General features: G+C 39.2%; 1 protein-coding gene across 50 annotated transcripts in view; it reads left to right on the top strand.

The window, feature by feature from the left end:
* The window catches only part of FHIT (fragile histidine triad diadenosine triphosphatase), a 620,374-nt gene that overhangs the window by 486,196 nt on the left and 113,935 nt on the right, over window positions 1-20,243 (top strand). For 10 of the 50 annotated variants that reach the window (XM_068906915.1, XM_068906914.1, XM_068906913.1 and 7 more), the window contains one exon: window positions 6,719-6,870. The exons of the other annotated variants lie outside the window; for them this stretch is intronic. In XM_068906915.1, the coding sequence (XP_068763016.1) occupies window positions 6,719-6,870 (152 nt within the window). The remainder of the gene's footprint in view (window positions 1-6,718; window positions 6,871-20,243) is intronic. 50 annotated transcript variants of the gene reach the window in all.

Here is a 20,243-nt window from a genome sequence, read left to right as displayed (position 1 = left end):
TTTAGAGAGATGTGGCTCAGCTCAAAACTCTTTGAGCTCATCTCACAGATTCAGCACTTTGAACCAGTCATACGGGAAATTAGCCCAGGCTGTCCTCAAAGTCCTTTCTTGAGAGCTGGAAGAGATCCTGCGGCTTGTTCCTTGCACAAAACGTGTGGACCCATTTTTAAAACACCTTTTCCAATTCTTTCCATTTTCTGAGGATTAATGAGTTGAATTTCCTTACTAATCATTGCCAGTGTTTGTTGAAAACCTGGATACATAAGCAAAAAAGTTGTTCTGATGTTGCCTACTTGATTGACTCTAATTAGCAGCCGATTGCGAGATAGTTGCAGTGACATCTAGTTTGTTAACGGTTAGGGCTGTGTTTTGCTCACGTTGGGTTGAGTCGACCTCAGCAGGTCGTGGCTGGCAAGCAGATGTCAGCTCTGTTTAGCAGAACGTCTTCTAGCCCCTTCAGTATAACAGCCCAGCTGCATGTGTGTGCATGCGTGTGTGTGTGTAGAAGTGAAAAACTTGCAGCAACTGGTGCGTGGTACGTGCAAACAAATTTCAATCGGCAGGCAAAGACACCTTGTAAACCCTATTGGGAAATGATAAATTGCTGTTAAATGTTATAATTATCCTGTGACATTCAGGACTGAAACTTAACTAAATTTTGCTGAAAACTTAAAAAATAATGCAGAGAGGTAATATGGTTTAATAAATTAGCCACAGAGTGAGTGAAAAAACGAGAACACAACAGAAAATTAATACTTACCTTTTACCCGTGTGTAACGAGCTTTGTTAAAAAATATCTGAAAGCGAAGAAGAGTTTGTTAGACAAATTATAATTTTAATTGCAGACGTAATTGATTATACTCAGCATGCTCATTAGGTTAAGGGAGAAAATGAGTCAACTCTCAAGGTCATTACAGTAATAGATATTGTAGGCATGTAATTTGTGATAAGCTGGTTCGTGAACATCTAATTGCTCATTCATGGCAGTATGTCTGGCACTTTTACTCCCCAAACACCTCTTTGTCCAATTTATTTCACACTCCGTAATATTCCAGGGTCAAATTTACTACGGGAGGCATCAAGCAGTGAATTTTCAACCTCCAAATTACTACACCACTTCACCCTTTTTGTGCCTCAAAGACGGAGCCTGCATTACTAAAAATTAGTGGTCTGGCACTAAGCAGGGTACATCACAAATAGAAATACTCACCCGCAGAGACAAGCTAGAATTTCTCATTGAAAACAGCTGTTCCCTGCCCTCCCCAATGGCAGTCATGTATTGGAATAGGATGCCAAAAGAGATGTTCCCTTTTTAAAATATGCACCAGTTAATCAGAACTTTGCTTTTATATTGTTCCTAGGAAGAACAGAAGATAATAGTGTTTTGTTAACTCTTTCATTCACTTTTCTTTTCAAGGCATTGGCAGAAAGTCTTTAATATTAGCCTTCTCTCTGGCTGAAAATCAATCAGAGTGTCAGATATCATTTCTTGTCAACCCAGACAAATTAAAAACTTATCATATATAGCAGCTACAAGTAACAATTATACCTCACTTTGATATAATGCCTTGTATTCATAAGTCTCAAACAGAGAAGGAGTCACTGTCCCCATTACTGAACTGCAGGTATTGTCCAGGGTGATGCAACAGCCCAAGGGGCGGTACTGGGAATAGCAGCCAGGTGTCCTGAGTTGCAGGCTGTCTCATTTTCTCCCTCCTCTCTACAGTCATTCTGTCTTAACACAGTATCAAACTGTTCTGATTTATTAATCAGTACCATCACATTATGTAGCATTGTGGAGCGGTGGCTGAGATAAGACAACCAAAGTCATTCCCATTAGATTCAAAAGGTCTGCAGTGCAGGGGAGAAATGTAACTTGTCATAAATATCTTTGGCTAAATTCCAAGAATCATGGGGTTTGTTATGAGTTGTTTTTTTTTTTTAATAAGTAAATAAATTGGCTTGCGACATGTACTGTCCTTTATAATAATCTTCATTGTTTGCAAAATTTGCAAGATACCACATTTTCACTTGACATAGCATAGCCTATAGTTATCTATTGCTCATTGCTGAGAAGTGGAATAGGTATAGCTACAGATATTTAATTATGTACCTAGTTGATTCCAATATGATTTAGTAGTGATTCTTTATTAAGATTTTTGGAAGATTCGAAGATTTAAAGTCCATCTATTGAAAAAAGATTCTATCTAGAAGTCTCTTTTTCTGTATGCTGGCTCTATTCCAATCTTAGTCTTTGGTACTACAGTTTTTCTCTGTAAAGACTTCTCTGTAATGATATATTTTTTTCAAACCTCCTCTCTCTGGTGTAGAAGTTACTGTGTGGACTGGCTGACTGTATGATTGATTGATATTACCAAAAAAGGCCCCCTTGCTTACCAGTATATATCAATCCGCATAACCACCTTGTAGATTGACCTGCTGAAAAAAATTGTTATGCAAACACACTGCCATCTGTTGTGTAGTTATTCTTCAGTAATAGAACATAAACTGGAGATATGTCAAAGTAATTTAGTAAGTCGACAAATATAAAGTGAAACTTGGTAAATATAGTGTGTTGGACTGAGTTGTATTAATCATTGTCATCTGCAAGTGTATAGCAGGTATGCCACGCTTTTCCAAGTGTTTTGTTTTATCCATCGAGCGCTAATGTCAGAGCTAGTTATGAGGAAAATGAAGTCAGTTAAAATAATTAATTCAATTTAAAATAAGGATTTTAAAAATGCAGGCGTTGATCCAAAGCCCACTGAAACCTCTGGGAAGATCCCAGTGACTTCAAAGAACGTTGGTACTTAAGCAAGTCCCAAACATCTTCATTTAATCAGTTCAGAGTGTACCTCCACATTTACATTGGTGGTAATGCTACCTTTTTTTTGAAGGAGAAAGTATATGTTACCCCTTAATCCAGAAGCGGAGCTAATTGTACCCAAATAAAATGGGTACCTCCAGAGATGGGATGCTATTTTTTTTAAGTAGTTGTATGAAAATAAACTCTAAAGAGAAATGAAAAAAAGTATTAGGTCTAATTGTGTTCTCTAAGTGCAGTTCTCAAAATGGTGTTTGGACATCTTGATAATTAATGAAGAGGTTTCAAAATGAAGCATTTTCCAGTGTCCTATCTCTTTGCTAATTTCCATTTTTTCATTAAGAAAAGATAAATTGTATCCAATTATTGAAAATTATGTAGGTCATTATCATGAATGAAACTGCAATTAAATTCAGTTTTCATAAAGAAAAAAGGGGTTATCTTGTCATAACGTAGGTGTTAGTATGTCTTGCTTGGCTGGTATTCCTGCCTTTAGGCCATGACTGTGTTAGGGTCAAGTCCTACATCAGACTGAAGTGCCGATTTTGACAAAGTCTTTGTTAAGAGACTTTAAGTGCCCTCAAGAACTAGAATGCAGATTGCGTTGGGGGAGCCCAAGCGTATGTTCAATGTCTCATGGCAGTTTGTGTTGAAACGTTCAGCAGATGATAACCTTGTTATCATAATCAAAAGTTACCCTTCCCCTTTTATTTGTACAGAACAAAGAAAAGCAGTGACCACTCGCAGTTCATCCTTGTGCAGTGGACATGGGGGTCCGTCCGCCTGTGCCAGCAGCTCCCCGAAACGCTGGGTGATCCGGAGCCAGCCTTGCTTGTTTGAGGCTCTGTATAAAGAGACAAACTTTGTCCCAAAGAACTGATAATCTCGTGACAAATGAGAGGGGACGTTCCCTGCTCTGGAGGGAGCCCAGCCCACAGCAGTCCAGCCCAAGCCAAGCAGTGACCCAGCGCCCTTTCCGAGCTCCGGCTCGCTGAGGGCGCGTGGCTGGCAGAGGACCATGCTCATCAGCTTTCATGCTCTGTGCAAAGCATCTACTATGGCCATTACTAGACATAGGTTACTGCCATAGCTGGGCCTTTGGTTTGACCCAAAACCAACAAGTTTTCTTCTTAAAAAGAAAAAAAAAATCAGACCAAAACCTCAGCATCACCACGATGATACTGGTTTAAAAACAATTTTGAGAGACGTGGTGTCTACTTCCCAAGACGATGAGGAGCCAAAGTGCGACAGGTGACACACCGTGTGTGTGGTCCCATGGCACGCTCCTGGTGCAGCTCCCTGTGCAGCTGTGTTCTCCCAGCAGCTCCCCAGCTCCCGAGGCATCCATGTTTTTGTGCATGTCACAGAAAAGGTGAATTTTTTTGAGTGAGCTAAGGAGGACTGTGGGGAAGACACTATTTAGCTGCTTGCATTGCTCAGAGTGCTATACCAGAGGAAATGTAAAGAAAATAGAAGTTACTCTATTTTCTAGCCAAATTTAATAAACTGACTTAATCCTCTAATTTGTGTTAAACTAAATTACAGTTTTCATATTAGTTTCACCTTAGCTTTCACTCCAATTATTACAGGCTTGGCTGCAATCATTGGCAATTACAGCTTCCCATCCTTTTCCAAAATACATAACATGAAGTGTTTTGCACTCTACACTTTTTTCTATTTATTGTTCACATTCAGTTGGATGTACTAATAAGCATTAACATGCAAATAATTATCATCAAGATTTGATATCCGTAGAGAACAAATGCTAATACAGTTAATACATCAAATATGAAAGAGGCTTTTAATTCAAAAAAGAAAAAAAAGATTAAAAATATTAGCTCTTTGTATAAAAAACATTTGCAATGATTATAAATTCTATTGAGCTTGCAGAAATCTGAGCTTTGAGCTTGCAATAACTCTCATTAATGTTTAGCCTCAAGAAAGAGTTTATAATAAAGGGACTTACACAGACAATAGAGAAATAGAAATGATACAGCCAAGAGGGTTGAAGAGCCTTGGGTATGTTTGTTGTCATCCTACCACACTGATTTCCATCAGAGGTGCTGAATATGCTAAGAGTTGTATAGAAGATGAAGTGAAATGCAATATGCATTGATAACAGCTAAGGCTAGAATGTCAGGAAATTATTTTCTTTTGATTTTCCTGTACGTTTCATTGTATTATTATTACTTCCTATGGATCTGAAGAGGTAAGCCCTAATCCTGTAAAAAGAAGTCAGGCCTAAGCCTGCAGATCTCGGTGGAATGGTACTTAGGTGAAATCTCATGTGCTGTGAAACAGCGGTCAGTCCAATGTGGGTCACCTACTAGTTTTAAAATCTGTGAGTATCTCCTGTGGCTTAGAATGAAATTTTATCCATGCAGGCACTGTGTGGCCCCATGGCTTCACCACTTCTTTGCACAGCTCTCAGGGTCCCTCCATGTGCAGCTGGATCTTGAATCAGCAAGAGGGATGAAAGCAAACGGTGTTTGTTTCTTGCAGGGCTGGCTAAGCTGAACGTTAGCTCTAACGTGGTCAAGTGAAGAACAGAGGCTAGGAAGGGAGGAGGCGCAAGAAACGCTGAAGAGGGGCACGGGGCTGAGGTTAGGCAGGGACGGCTGGCATGTGCATGTTTGCACGTTGGGTCGGATGTGGCACAAGCTCAACAGGGAACAGAGGAGCTAGAGCTATCGTGTTTGTACAAGGTGCACTGTCGTTTTACGTCCTTTGGTAAGCAGACTTGGTCTGATGGCACTTGGAAATGCTGCGTGCGTCTAAGCTGAGTTGAAAATTCATCCCTAAATAAAAAGTCTGCTAAAAGCAGTCCTCAAATGAAAAATGAAAATGCACCGAAAGTAAGAGCAATATCAGCACTTTGGTTTCATAGTGTTTGCAATAAATGCTTTCAGTGTTCTGAGGTTGAGCTTGGAGGGTTTTTTCCTAAATAGATTTTTTTTGTATAGCCCAGTCAATTAATGCAAGTAACTTTAATCTTTTTCCCTAAGCACTATGATATTTTATGATTTTTTCATAAAAATTAATCACTGAAATATTTAAGTCTCAATTAATTAATTAAACGAAAAATTTACAGCCAATGTAGTATGATGTCTGTTAGAAAAATGACTTAATAGGCTTTCAGTCCTGCCATTGTTCTGGCTTGTCAATGAATTACTTAAGTGTCATTTGTTAAACGGATTGAGTCAATAAAGTCCTTTAGTTGTTTTTTAGAGAGTGAGCATTATTTCCAGATAATGTATATCTAATTCTCTTTTCTCTTTAGTCTGTCTGCATTGGCTAGTGTGGGTTATTATTAATTAGCCCTTCATAGCAGATTAGGCAGGGAAGATCGTGATGCAGTAATAAGTAAAGGTTCACAGAGATAAAATTCTCTAATTAAAGGAGTATGGCTTAGTGGTGAACAGTGTCTTCAAATGGATTGCCATCTGGTAAATTAAAGCTGATTTCTTTCATTTGCTTATATAATATTTCTAAAGAAACTGGCTCTTTTTATTTATGGAAATTATATATTCCCTTTCATTATTTTCTTTTAATTGATTCTGCGTTCCTGTAATTACTAAGCAATGCAAACATACAGTGCAGGAGAAGAGCCACAGTAATGGACAACATGACCCTGTAGTAATTGCCACGTGAACTGTGGGACATAATTCTGCTTTAACAAGTTCCTTTTCATGTGTTTAGATAAAATGAATATAAATTCAAATTCCTGTTTCTAGAGGGGTAAATGGCATTAGTTTATGTCCTGTTTTTTATACCATACGCAGCAAGCTCGAGTGGAGACCACAGTATGTATTTTTTCCTGATAGAATTTGAATTTTTTAAAATTTCTGTCAAAAATGGAACTTTTATCCACTAGAGGGCAATTTCTCTCCACAGCTGCTTCACAGCCTCGGTTTCCCTGGGGGCAGGTGCAAATCCAGTGAGCTGTTTGGCAAACAAGTCTCTGCAACCAAGATGCAACCATCTTCTCCGTCGATGGACACGTCCATCAGGAGACATGTCACTTCCTCATGCAGCAAAAGACTGAGGTCTGTGGGTGTTTGTCAGCCATCAGCTGAATAAACCTTTGCTTGCTGTCTCTTGATGGAGAGCCTGTGGCTTTGAAGATCTGTTCCTCCTCACTGGAACTTGATGAAAAAACATATCAAGAAAAAGCTCATAGAGTTGAAACTCTGGATTTTCTGTCTTTCCATGATTTCTCATATATGAGAGGCTATTTGATCCTGCAGTAAATGGTTTCAGAGTGAAGACAGTGAAGACTAAGCATCTGATAGAGTGCAATAATAGCTGTATAGATGCAGCCTCTATTTGCAGGGAAGGAAAACACTGATGTTATTGTCAGTGTCTGCAGTAACGAACCTCAAAGTTTGTATCTAGTGCTTGGTAGTTGCTGTTTGAAGAATAACATCTGCAGTTGCCCTAGACAAGTTAAGAATTATAGTTATGTCCAAAGATTATAACCCCAAGTTCTGCATGTATTGATTGCCGTGTGGAGATGTAAAGACATCTCTTTTCCTCTCCTGGATAATACAGATAATTAGATGCACTGCTAGGAGATATTCAGCTTCTGGTGCAGCATCTGGTAGTTGCCAGTTCCACAGCAAGAGATTGGACCTGATGGATTACTTGGCCTGCCTGGGCAGGTTGGGGTACTTCTGGGACAGAGGGTGGCGCAGGGCGATGCCTTTCAGGAAGCCGTGCTGAAGCTGGGGTGTGCTGGAAGATTTTCAGAAATGGGGAAAAAAAACGAACCGAATTACAGCTTTCCTTGTGCTAAAAATTCCCCAAAGCCTATTCCATTGCGTAGTCTAGGGTTTCCTGTTGGCTTTCCAGTGCAACCTCGATACGGTAATTCTTGCATTATGTGTTGAGAAATTGATCAATTAAAAACATAGAAACAGAATTAATCAGATGTTCACTTTATTTATGAACATATGTTCCATGTTATGTTTCCACCAGGATTTCTGATGAAACTGCGTCAGAAAAAGAGCAGTTCCTAACATAATCCTTATATGTTCTCCCTTCTCTATTCTTTAGTTGGAAACAAAGTTGTTTTCTAGTTTCTTCCTATTTTCTTATAATATAGTAATTTGTAAAGTTGTGGCAGGCAAGGTGGAATGTCAGTAGAGGAATACTACAGAAGACTGTACAGAACACATGGATGTTTCTTCAAGGAAAATTCAGAAGTATCAGAAGGAAAAGACTCGGATTTTCATTTCAAAACTCAATATACAGTCTCTGAGGATATCCCCAAGAGGATAAAGGAGAACTCAGGAGAGCAAGTGCTAGACTGCAATATAAAAATATTTCATTTTTAAGTCACCTCACTACAACAGGATTTTGAAATTGGAACACTGAACTTGGGCCTTTTTCAAACTATGGATCCAGTATTAGTTGCACATTTTTCTAGTGTTGTGGTTGGATGGAAAAAAATGCAGAGGCCTGGTGCAGAGCAGTGCAGAAGTCTGCAAAGGCAAATGAGCAGAAAAGGCACTGTATCGTTGATTAATTTTAAAATGTACTCTATCACTGCCACTATAAAGAATGCATTAAAAGTATAGTTAATATCTTCTCTTAATACTTTTTTTTTTTCAATTTCAAACATCCCTTCTCTTTGGAATAGGCAAGTAGATCATGGAGAGAGAAATATGCTGTAATTTTCTTCTAATAGCCTGAACTTTTCCTCAAATTGCAACAGAAGCAATTCTGCAATTTTAGTGCCAGATGGATGAAAAAAAATGCATATTAAGCTTTCTTCATTAATTAAAAGGTGAATACAGAGGCTTAGGTTTACAAATGCCTCCAAACAGGTTTGCATCTTGGGACGGAGTGGTGCTAATTCACTAAATATTGGCCTTGCATATTGTTTTGCTTGAACGTTAGCAAGTTGATAATCACTGATGGAATACATGAGAGAAAAACGGTAAAAGAGCACTAGATAAAACAGTGTTTCAGCATCTGTCATAGGGACATCTATCATGTCCTGGACAGGCAGGGATCTGGACGAGATGGACTAAGATTTTTGTCCTAGCCAAAATGTCCCAACTTCCTATTTGAGGTCTACTGCATTTATGCGAATTTAATGAAGCTTAAGCTTAGCACTTAAAGCAAGAGGTACAAAGAAAGTGCTTACACATACTCTCAGCAGCATTCAGTTAGGCTACCATCTGCAGTCCATAGACCACCGTGTACTGTAAGGCAAGTCTCAGTGGGGTTTGCATGTGTTCATCTCTGGAAAAATGATTTAGGTGAGGCATGTTGTGGACAACTCTACTGATGTTCTTCATCTTTCTTCTGTAGGCCCCAAAATGCTTAACATGTTAGAATTCAGAGCTGCCTGCTTGCTACGTTTCAGATAAAAAAGGGAAGGTGTTTGATCGAAAGGAGGATTTTTATCATGACACATCACTTGTTCAGTTTGTCTTATATCACTTGAAAATCACTTAGCAGCTTTTCAGTTAAGGAGTTCAGTTTTTTCCTTACAGCTACATACCATTTCATCCGCTGTGATTGGGCTGGCCAGACCCGTGTGCAGAGCTGCACGGTATTGCTTCACTTTGCCTGTGTGCAGCCCGCTGCAGTCACGTGGCCAAAGGGTAGTAAGAGAGCTTGGTGACGAGAGAGCGTCTGGTCTCATGCCACCGAATTTAATGATAAATGTTAAAATAAGGTCAGAGAAAGTATGGCATCGGGCTGTACTAGCTCTTTGTTTCTAACATGACATATGAGTCAAAGGAGACGACTAGTTTTGCTTTTGCATTATGGCTGCCCCCAGGTGAGGGCTGTGTTACCCCCTAGCAACTGGAGGAGACAACTTACTGCAACAGCTTGCCCGACACCTCACCCTTCAGCTGGGAGAGGGTGATGGATTACGATATTTTTAGAATAAATGAGGATAAAAGCCACACTGTAGTTTTAGAGAGCAAAATCTGGGGCTAAATTCTGCTGTAAGGGAGATGCCTCGTATTTCCCACTAAGTTACACTATATAGTGCAAAAAAGGAATGAACATCTGTCATATGTAAAAGAGGTAATGCACAGTTATCCATTATGTACAGAATAAATATATTCTGAAATACAAATTCGGTGTGTCAAGATTGACAGTATTTCATCTTCTGCATATCAGAGATTTTTATGTGCCTAGCTCATAGAATTTGGCTTTTTGAAAATGACGACAGGAATTAATTTTTGAGTAAAAAGCATAAGTACATCAGTTTGCTTTTTTTAAAAAGCAAAACAAAACTATAACCAGGCATTGCCTCTGTTGTAGCAGAAGTCCTGTGCTCATGCTTGCTGTTAAACGAATGGTGTTTTATCTTAAAATAAAGCATTTGACAGGAGAAGTCCAGTCAGTCGTAGTGGTTGATCTCTTAATATTAATGCCAGGAGGTGAGGCTGCAGAGGGCCTTGAAAGGAAAAACGAACAGTTCAATGTTTGGTGAAATAAAGAAGAGGCAGTGAGTTAAGGCAGGAATGCAAAGAGAGGGCTACATGGCCAAAGTTACAGACTAAGAGGTGATATTTATTGGGCTTTTGGGACAGGTGTATGTGGAGGAGATAAAATTTGTCAAAGTCAAATGATGCCCTTTGACACGAGACAGGCAGTGGTCGTAGTCTGGAGCAGAAGGGTGTACATCTGAGTGTTGTCTTCGAGAGATGGTACCTGGTGTGCATGTGTAGGATTACTGGGGCAAGGGAAGGAGTCAGAGTTCCTACAGAGCAGTGTGGAAGAGGGAGGGACAGGGAAAATGAACGTTCTTCAGAAAATGGGCTGAAAAACCTCTCGGAAGGTAGGAGATAAACCAAGAAGGGTCTGCAAAAGCAAAGACGGGGCAAGGTATCAAGGAGAGCCCACACAGACTGCAACAGAGATGAATTAGGAAAAGGTGGCTAGAAATACAACGGCCACAATTCATTGTCGAAGAACTCTTCACATTATCATATTTATGTAACAATAAATTGTGTTTATGGTCAGAAGAGCTTGTTAGATATCCTGTTGCTTTGTAGGTTTGCTGAGGTCTGATTTTTGCAGATAGCTAAATAAGACAGTGTCCCTGAGTGAAGCATTTCTCCTGTAGTATTTTAACGTTTCTTTATAGAGAAACTGTCATGATGCATGTCAGAAAACCAACCAAACTAGCATGTTTTTAGCTTTACATAAGAAAATATGCTTCTTATTTTTGCTAAACTTGAACAGGAAACATAAAGCCTTTTAGTAAAAGAAGCAGCAAAAAGAGCATGAATTATTTAAAAATAAAATCATAGCAAAAAACTTATTTGACAACAGAGCTAACTTAATTTGTTAACATACAGGAATAAGCCAAAGTCTTTCACTCTTCTTCCTCTGAATATTGCCTTGCAAAGGGTTTTTTGGTTTTGATTGTTTACACATTGCCCCTGTGTTGTAACAATATGTCAGAACTTTTCTCTACAGATATTTTTCTTTTCAAATTACCAATGGGGAAATTTAGATTTCCAGTGAAGTTAATGGTATGCTGTAGGTTGTCTAACAAAGCATATTCCTTGACTTTTTTTTTCTGTTGTATCGATATTTCCAAGGCAAATGTGAGAAGAGAGGACTGTGTGAATAGTCAATTTATCGTTTCATCTTGCCACTAAAAAGATCTGCAATGAGTATATCTCTGGTACTAAGTGGTGCCTATTCACAAAGGAGTCATGTCAACTAATTTTTAATGATAGATTAATCAATAACTTTTTTGGGGTTTTGCTGATCTTGCAGATAGTTCACACTACCTAACAGATACCTGCAAGCCCTGTGGGATATTAATGCATGCCAAGGTAAAGTGATTTTTGTCCTCACTGACAATATCTGTTTAGAAGGCCTTTGTGGTTCATCTGTGATCTGCTATTCTTTTACGTCATGTATTTTTAATTTGCCGTCATCTGTCTGCGTCCATTTAAAACATGCATTTCACATGTGCTTTATCCATATACCTAGATTCTTATGATTTGCCACCTTCATGGAAGTCTTTATGTTTGATTTCCATTTTAAGGTGGTTAAAAAACAAAAACCAAAAAACACTAAAAATGTTCCTGTTTCCTTTGTTCAGCGAAGAATGCCAGACAATGTCTTTCTTTTCTCTGTTGTCAGAATGCGTTGTCAGCGCAGTGGGAGTGAGGTGGAAGTCTTCACTTCCAAATTCCTTCTATAGCTAGACTTTTATCCATAGCTGCATGTATCAGCGGTAATGTTTAATGCTGTCATTGTGCAAAAGTGAAGATAATGAAATGGCGTCATAAACTGAAGGCCAGATGAAAATGTTGGGTATGGTTCTGTATGTATAAAGACTATTTGAGTTAGGTAGTTCTATTATATTTATTGATTATATCCTAAGATCTTGGGGCAGAGTCTTACTTTTCTGTGTACAGCTAGTGGCACCACTGGGGACTTAAAGTGTTAGCGGTAGCAGTACTGAAGTTATCGTAACTTCGGAAGGTCACTCTCAATCCAGAAAGTTGCTGGCATCTCTTGCTGCTTCTTCATCCCGTGCACAGCATGCTCTACGATTGACAAAAGACAGAAACTGAGAAACAGTCGCTAAGAAATAACATAGGAGTGAGGTAATATGAACTGCCAGGCTGGCTCACACCAGTGATTTTTTTTTTTTTAGTCTAACAATTTCTCACCAACAGTGGCCAATCTTGTGTGCTTCAGGATGAAGCCCTACTGCAGGTAATAATAGCATAACCAGCCCTCCAGATACATTCCTCACTGCTCGTTAGATGTTAGCTTAAGCTCTAGAGGGCAAGGATGTTATCACTCCAGCTCTTCCCAAAATGGTGTGCAGTTTTTGTTTTTGTTTTTGTTTTTATGTTTACTCTCACAGCTCTTAATATTAAGGTTATAGACTTCCCTCAGGTTGGGATCAGAGAAGACTGAGAGTTAAACCTTCTCACTTGAAGGTTTAATTGAAAATCTCAGAATTAATAGATAGCAATATTTACACCAGGACAGTAAAATAGCTTTTTAATTTTTTTTTTTTAACTCCTGATTTTTCCCTTGTGCTTGTACTGTGAGCAGGATATGATCAGATAGTGTAGCACATGTACATACACTACTAATGATGTGTTTGAATTTATTTATCCGCTATTCCATGCCTAACAGTGTGAGGCCCTGTTGCCTAATCCATCTGCCATCCAACAGAGTAGTTGTTTATAACGTTGCTAATGTTTTCGGATGGAAATGGCCAGCAGAAGTCTAGATGCTGAGCTGGTAGCAAGCAACTGTGGGGTAGAATTACTATTTGTTTTTGTTTGTTTATTATGTCTTTAAGAAAATGCAGCTGCATATTTGGAAAAATACAGTGCCATTATTTAAAGCAGCATGTGAAAATTTGGTAAGAAGGATGTGATGTCTGGTTAAAAGGGGAGAATTAAGTTAGGTGGGATATTGTTACTCCATCTGGAATTTGCCCAGGACATTGATGCTAACCCCTCTACTTATACAGAACAGAGCCCTAGAACATAATCTGAGATGACAAGTAGTCAGCACTTCAGTGTTACAGCTTTGGTGAGGGTTTCCCAAGTCTCTCTACCTTTTTAGCGGTGACTGTTAAGTTTCACATCATTCACCTATTAGATGTTTCTGTGAATATAAATCTCTAGATGGAGACTTGGGTAATAAATGAGTCTTTCAGGTTCTGTATAAAGCTAGATGTGACAGATGTTTCACCTCCAGCCACACTGCGATTGAAGGGCCTTTCCTACTCATTTCCATTTGGTTATCTCTTGTAGCCTGTCAGTGCCCTATGAAGCTCTGGGGATGCACAGCAACCTTTCACCTCTCCTGCTATCGTCTTTAGGGTGAATTAGCATTGTTCTGTATGCGCAGATGATCCTAATGAGCCTGAATCTTTCGGGAATGGTGAAGGTGACCAAGCTGTTCACCATGCTATGTTCTTAATCATGGCAGACTTCCATATTCAGTCCCTGTGGGCAGAAAATCACTCCTTATGCCACTGAGAGAGACGTGAATACAGAGATGGATTTTTAGCTCTGTCCAGGCAAACTTGCAGTAGCTCCATGAGAGACCGCAAGAAATCTGCTCTGCAAGGAGTGAGACGTGAAACCTGGAGGTGCTGGGCATGTCGCAAGGAGAACCTGTGCTGGTCACAGGTCTCCCTCTGGTCTCCCTCTGTGGCAGTACATATCCTATTGCAACCCCTCAAAGCTGGGTTGTACAACTGCAATATGAGGTCATTCAGGGCAGGCTCTGGGGAAGGATGATGGTACTGAGGCGCTCTGTATCGCAGGGGCCGGTCCAGGGAGTTAGGCCCTTTGCTGGCAATCCTTTCGACCAGATTTCTATTCTTGGACTTGACAGTGGCTTGCTGCCTGTCCCGAATATGTTGGTGGTTAGCAGCGTAACTGTGGGCAAGCCATTTCACCTTGCTATTTCCTCTCCCACCCTTTGTCTGTCTTGTCTGTTTAGACTGTAAATAAAATGTTCCTTCAGGATAGCGAGCGTCTCTTAGGATGTATTTGTTCAGCAAGTACAAATAAGATCAAGGACCTATGGCTGGGGTTTCTGTGCGTTCCCACAACATGAATAATAAATAATAGCGGAAGTAAACTGATTACGTTAGTACTGTTTATGCGCGGAAGTATTATTGAATGAGACAACAAAGGAATATAGCAGGAATGTTTGAGTGTTGCAGTAGGAAATGATGATTAAAAATAGCTTTTTTAGATTTATGGTAGAGAAGTTTGTGTGCTATTCCTGTGAAGACTGCTCTTCGCGCTGCATTTGTGTGGCAACAACTGTACATCTAATCTCATGTATGGAAATTCTGTTGGCCATTTTACCAAGAGGGAAAAAAAAAAGAAATGCTACTCTTCTTGAGATAAACGTAAGAGAATACCTTACCATCCGGAAGGGGATTGGCAGTAGTCACAGCCCTTGTGTGCTGTGAGTGCTATCTGCTTGCACATAAAGACTGCCTTGTTTCTCTTTGAGAGGTCTGATACCAGCCACATACTTTTAAAAACTATATATGTATGTATGGATGTTACTTTTGCTATATGCAGGCTTTGAAGTGATTCATATCCCACCAGAACTTAGATTTTAATCATCGCTTTGATCTGCGGCTATGCTACAGAGTCAGTTACAAATGTGTCTAGAATCTCTAAACCTAAATATGTGCAGGATTACTACATGTCACTTATTTCAGAAACAGTGCGAATGATGCTATTTGTGAATTAAAGTCAAATCTGAGGGGAAACCTATGGAAAGTCACTAGAGCTTCTTAAATAGTCTTTAACCTATTTTTTCCTCTACTTGAGCTAGAAATAAGAAAATTCTGATGAAATTTTCAACTTTCAACTTGATTACTTTCAAATTGAGAGAGAAAAAGGAAGTTCCTCATAGGACAGCTGTTAAAGCATTGCTCTGAAATAGTTGCATATATTTATTTTTTTATAAAATAAAGAATTTTTCAAAAGTGTTTGTCATCAGCCTATGTCCACTTCTACAATCAAATTTTAATTAGTTACTGTGCAAGACGGATCAGTTCAATAATGATTATTTTATTAAAGGCTGCAAGAGTTCATCCTTTGTATTCACAGAATTAAAGGCCAGAGACCCATCTGGAGACTTTAGGGAAGTCAGTATTTTACTATTTTTCTGCCCCGCTGGCTGGAGTGGAAAGACATGAGGGACATACTCAGCAACGCAGTAATGTTATGTATGTTTTGGAAGTGTCTTGAAGCATAGACCAGGAACCATTCCAGATGGTAGACAAGCATGCAACGTAATGTATAAAGATATTTCTTTACAAAGCTTGGAGTTGAACACTGTCAAATGGATAGAGATGTCAGATTTGGGCTTATTGGCAAAGAAGTTGGTGTGAAGTGGGATGAAACAAATATATGTGTGAGGGTAGCAGAAAAAGGAGACTAGGTATGTATGCATCTACCTAACGCACCTGATTCATACTTTAGAGTAGCTGAGTGACTTCCATGTGCAGTCAATCGCAGAGCCCCAAATGGATGTCACTGAGTCCCTGGCTCAGGTCTTCTTTTCAAGACAGAATTTCTGATTTGTTATTTACGTGTTCCTGTGTTGATTTGTCTTTGTCAAGTTGTTTTTTGAGGTAGATAAAAGATGATTGTTGGGCAGGTCAGAGCATCCATGGTGTGATCTACTGTTTGCGTAGACTCCTAATGCACATAGAAATCCTTTTCCTCTTTGTTTCAAACTAAAAATTCAAGTTAATGGAGAGTGGAATGGTTGACCTCCGTGTGCTCTGAAGTGCATCAGAGTAAATCCAGACTAATTCTATTGCTTTGGTGGATTTATTCTGGATTTTCCCCGCTGCACCCAAGAGGCAAGACCAAAATTTGGGCCAGTCATTTTAAGATTTCAGATGAAATATCCGCCACAGGAAAAAGGATAGAATAAATATTTCAGCTGGCATCAAATAAACCTCTCTATTTTATAATACATTTTACAGTTCTTTTGTCTTCATCTTACTAGATTTGGCATTCCTTTAGTTACAGTTTTCATGTTTTATTTTGCCAAATCCCAGTTTAAGACGAGCCATACCATCCTTGTGGCCCAAGGGAAGAGAAGGCAGTTTTGAACACACTCACTTGATTATGAAGAGAAAATAGTATTGCTGTTCTTTAGCTGAGACCCTTTACTCCAAAAAGGGGGCAAACACAAATAAGATACCCTGATGTGACAGAATAGTTGACTTGAGGAGATGCTTCTTCTCAGTTGTGACATTATATGTCGCTATATGTCTTATACTGTTCACTCATTTACTCAATATATTCATCACAAATTTTCTTCTCAGAGTCTTCTTTATTGAGTGACTTTAAAATGTGTTTCGCTCTCCATTGTAATGTTAGAAAAATAATAAGTGGAAACTCTGATCATTATTAAAATTTCTGTTAGCATCTTCAAATACACCTTGCTTTATTATTAAATAAATTATTAATATTATTATCTTAATATTGCAGCAGCAGTTGAAATCACTATATGTGCTGTACAGACACAGCCTCAGTTCTTTTGAATGTTCTACTCCTATATTCAGAAGCACTTTGATAAAATATGTATCTATGCTTAGTATTAGAGTTGAGCTTAAACAGAAAAAGAAGGTATTATCATCTTACTTTATGGAGGGACACTGGGAGATTAAGTGACATGCTGAAGTTTAAAGATGAAGCCTGAGGCAGAACTTGAAACAAACTGATATCCCTAAGTCCCGGTCTACTGCTATAAACTGCACATCCTGTGATCCTTTCCTGCATCCCTGCCTTTCTCACTTTGAAAAACCAATTAGAGAAGACCGGAATAAGTCATTGAGACCTGTCATGTGGACTTCTGCAGTACTGACTTCTCTTCAAGTGTCTTTCAGTGACTGTAAGAACCTTCTAACTGAGGATACCGCATAACCACGGGAGTAGGGGATAGCTCTTGCTGCCTGCCGTCTGCTCGCGTAGGTTCAGGAGGACTCCCGCTGCCCTTGGCTGGGCTCCAATGTGTCCGTGCAGTTGCAGCCGGGGGCCTGCGGGGTGGTGCAGCTCCAAACTGGGTTGCCTTTTCATCTCCAGGAGCTGGAGCTGTGCAGCAGGCAGCCCTGCCACGTGCAGCCTTTCATTTGCTCCCCTGTTCCTATCGCAAGCTCACTGCAGGGACAATCCTGGCCATTTTTCACCTTTGCAACATTTTGCTCTTTTCTGCAGACCCATAGGGAAGACCATAGGGTTTACCTCTGGAAGGTGAAAGTTTGCTATTCTCATTAGACAGTGAAGAAGAAAAAGAGTACAAGTTTGGCTACGTTGGTTCAAATGTTTTTCAGAAGAATATTATTCCCAACATGAAACTGGCAGTTAAAATAAGAATTCAGAGGGCCTTTATCTTCCATAATTTAATTGTATGGTGTTTGTATACTTGAAAATGGATTCTGGCTGCTGAGGATTGAAAGGCATTGCCCTCAACTTCAGACAGTGAGCTCATGGAGCTGTTCCAAGAAAACAAACACACACACAAAAAAGCGATATAGCTTAAAGGTGAGGATTTCTTCTCAGTTTCTAGGATTCTTTGTATCTCTGCCCTAACATGATTATGTTCCCCAGCAGACAGTGTTCCCTCCACAAATACTCTACTCCTGTAAAAGTCCATCTGGCCTCCTTGGCTTGAACTGTCCTTGCACACATTAGGCCTGATGGACCTGATAGATAAACCCTGTTGAATGAAGATGGAAGAGAGAGGCTCCTTAAGAAAAGCAACAACAGGGTTTTATGTCCTAGTTGGTCCTTTGTTGCACTCTGTGATACAGCTGGACCAGACAGCATGAACAAAATTGCAGGATCTCCGCACGCACGAGGAAAACAGCAAATGTCAGGATGCATATCGGAGGGGAAAAAATTACAGCATATTGCTTATTTGAACTGGAGTTTGGTGAAATCTCTTCACCTTCACTCTGAAATATGTCTGAGCTCACTGGATAGCCTGTTAGACACCAAGAAATTGCTACCAACCGCTTAGCTTTAAGCCAAAGCTTTTAAAGTAAAAATGCAGCTGTGCATGAAAGACTGAATTTGTTAACTTGTCATAGAGTAAGTAGCAGTTGTGTTGCAATTTCCCATCCTATACTAATAATACCTGAACAACAGTTACTCACGTTTGTATTCAGTCAGATTCAATCAATAGACATCTGTTTGCACATGAATGACTGTACACTGGTACCTGTTTACTGCTAATTAAGCTTCATTAGTGATTAGTTTGTCTTCAGAAGGGGGGAAAAGCCCTCCATAATTAAAGGCGAGCATATTATATTATATTTTCCCTTTTCAGAACTTGCGTTCTAACAGGACCATTAGCCTGCAGTACATTTGTCTGTATTTAAATGTAACTACATTTCCTTGAAAAGACCATCTGTTCATAAAGACCGTCTTTTTCATGCTCCCCGCAGTAAACTTTGGAGAGTGGTAGAATTAGCAAAGGACTGTATTTGAATGAAAATATATGTGGATTGAGACTAGGTAAAGCTGTTCTGTACACACTAAAATGGTGCTGTGCTGGAAAGATTGTAATTATCTTCCTCTTTTACAGAATTTTTTTATATGCTCTGAATTCTGTCACCTTAAACTTGGTAATTTTGTTCTTTCTACCTACACCTGAATGGAATGTACCAAGTGGCAAATTACTTGAGCAGTGATTGTGGTAAAGCAGTTTTTACTTCATGAAAAAGGAAACACCTACTTCTATTTGCATTTTGCTTGGACTGACCATCACAAACCTACAGTCTAAAGGTCTGGATTCTACCCCACCGTAGTAACACCAAGTGCTTCTATGAATTGTCCTATTGCAGCATGAGTTGTTACTCCGTTGTAGAGTGGCCTGGATGAACAGCTTGTTGCTGCGCTTTAAACAAGCAGTTCTATTCAATTTAATTTTATGCATAAACTGAAAGAGTAGACTAAATTGAATATCAATGAGACAGAACACCACCACCACAAAGATATTGCTGAAAGAACAAGAAATGCCCCCAGTGAGGTTAGCAGTACAAAAAACACACAGAAGTGCTGTAGATGGCATCAGTAATGTTCTCATATTTAAAAAAAACAGATGAAGTGTTCCTGCTACTTTAATGTAGGTTATGCAAGTACAGCCCTTCATGACCTACAAAGACACTTCCATGGCAATAGAGAGCAAACAAGATAAGGTTCTTACTCAGAATTCAGACAAGAGGATAAATGTTAATTCCAAGCAAGACTTAAGATAAATGTGTATTTTTTAATGTAATGGTTTATTGGTTATACCAACTAATGCATGTTTACTCAGCTTTCTTAGAAACCTAAGCAAAACACAGAATAAGTGCAACCACAAATAGTGAACTGAACAGTGCTAAAGTACTCAGAATGTGATTAATTTTTCCCCCAAAGATGAAGGGAAGATTACAAAGGAAACTCTTGTCATTAGCTAATAGCTTCCCCTCAAGCAGTAAAATCAGTGTATCCAATGGTAAGAGAATCCTCTGGCCATTAGCTCTATTGAATTGTCTCAGAGAAGTAAATTACTATATATCAGACATAAACAAATCACTGCTGTATAGAGTGCCTAAGTGACAGCTCCGTACTGTGGGAGTTATCAAGCTTTCAATATCAATGTGACCTACTGTATACTCTTATCAGAAGCATATGCATCTCTTCTATGATAACATAGCCCAATATGTCAGAGAGACTGCCAAACAATTTTATTGTCTGCATTCTCTACATACCATTCTCCAGAGGAGCTTCACATAAAGAATATTATGCATAAATGCAAAAAGAGTTTCTGTTTTATTAGGAATTATTTCTTCCAACAAAATATGCAGGGTTAATGAAAAAAGGACCTGGGAGAACTAGCTCACAAACAGTATATCTTGTTAGTT

Source organism: Struthio camelus, chromosome 14 (assembly GCF_040807025.1).
Source record: "Struthio camelus isolate bStrCam1 chromosome 14, bStrCam1.hap1, whole genome shotgun sequence".
NCBI lineage: Eukaryota > Metazoa > Chordata > Aves > Struthioniformes > Struthionidae > Struthio > Struthio camelus.
This window is presented reverse-complemented; position numbering and strand designations above follow the sequence as displayed.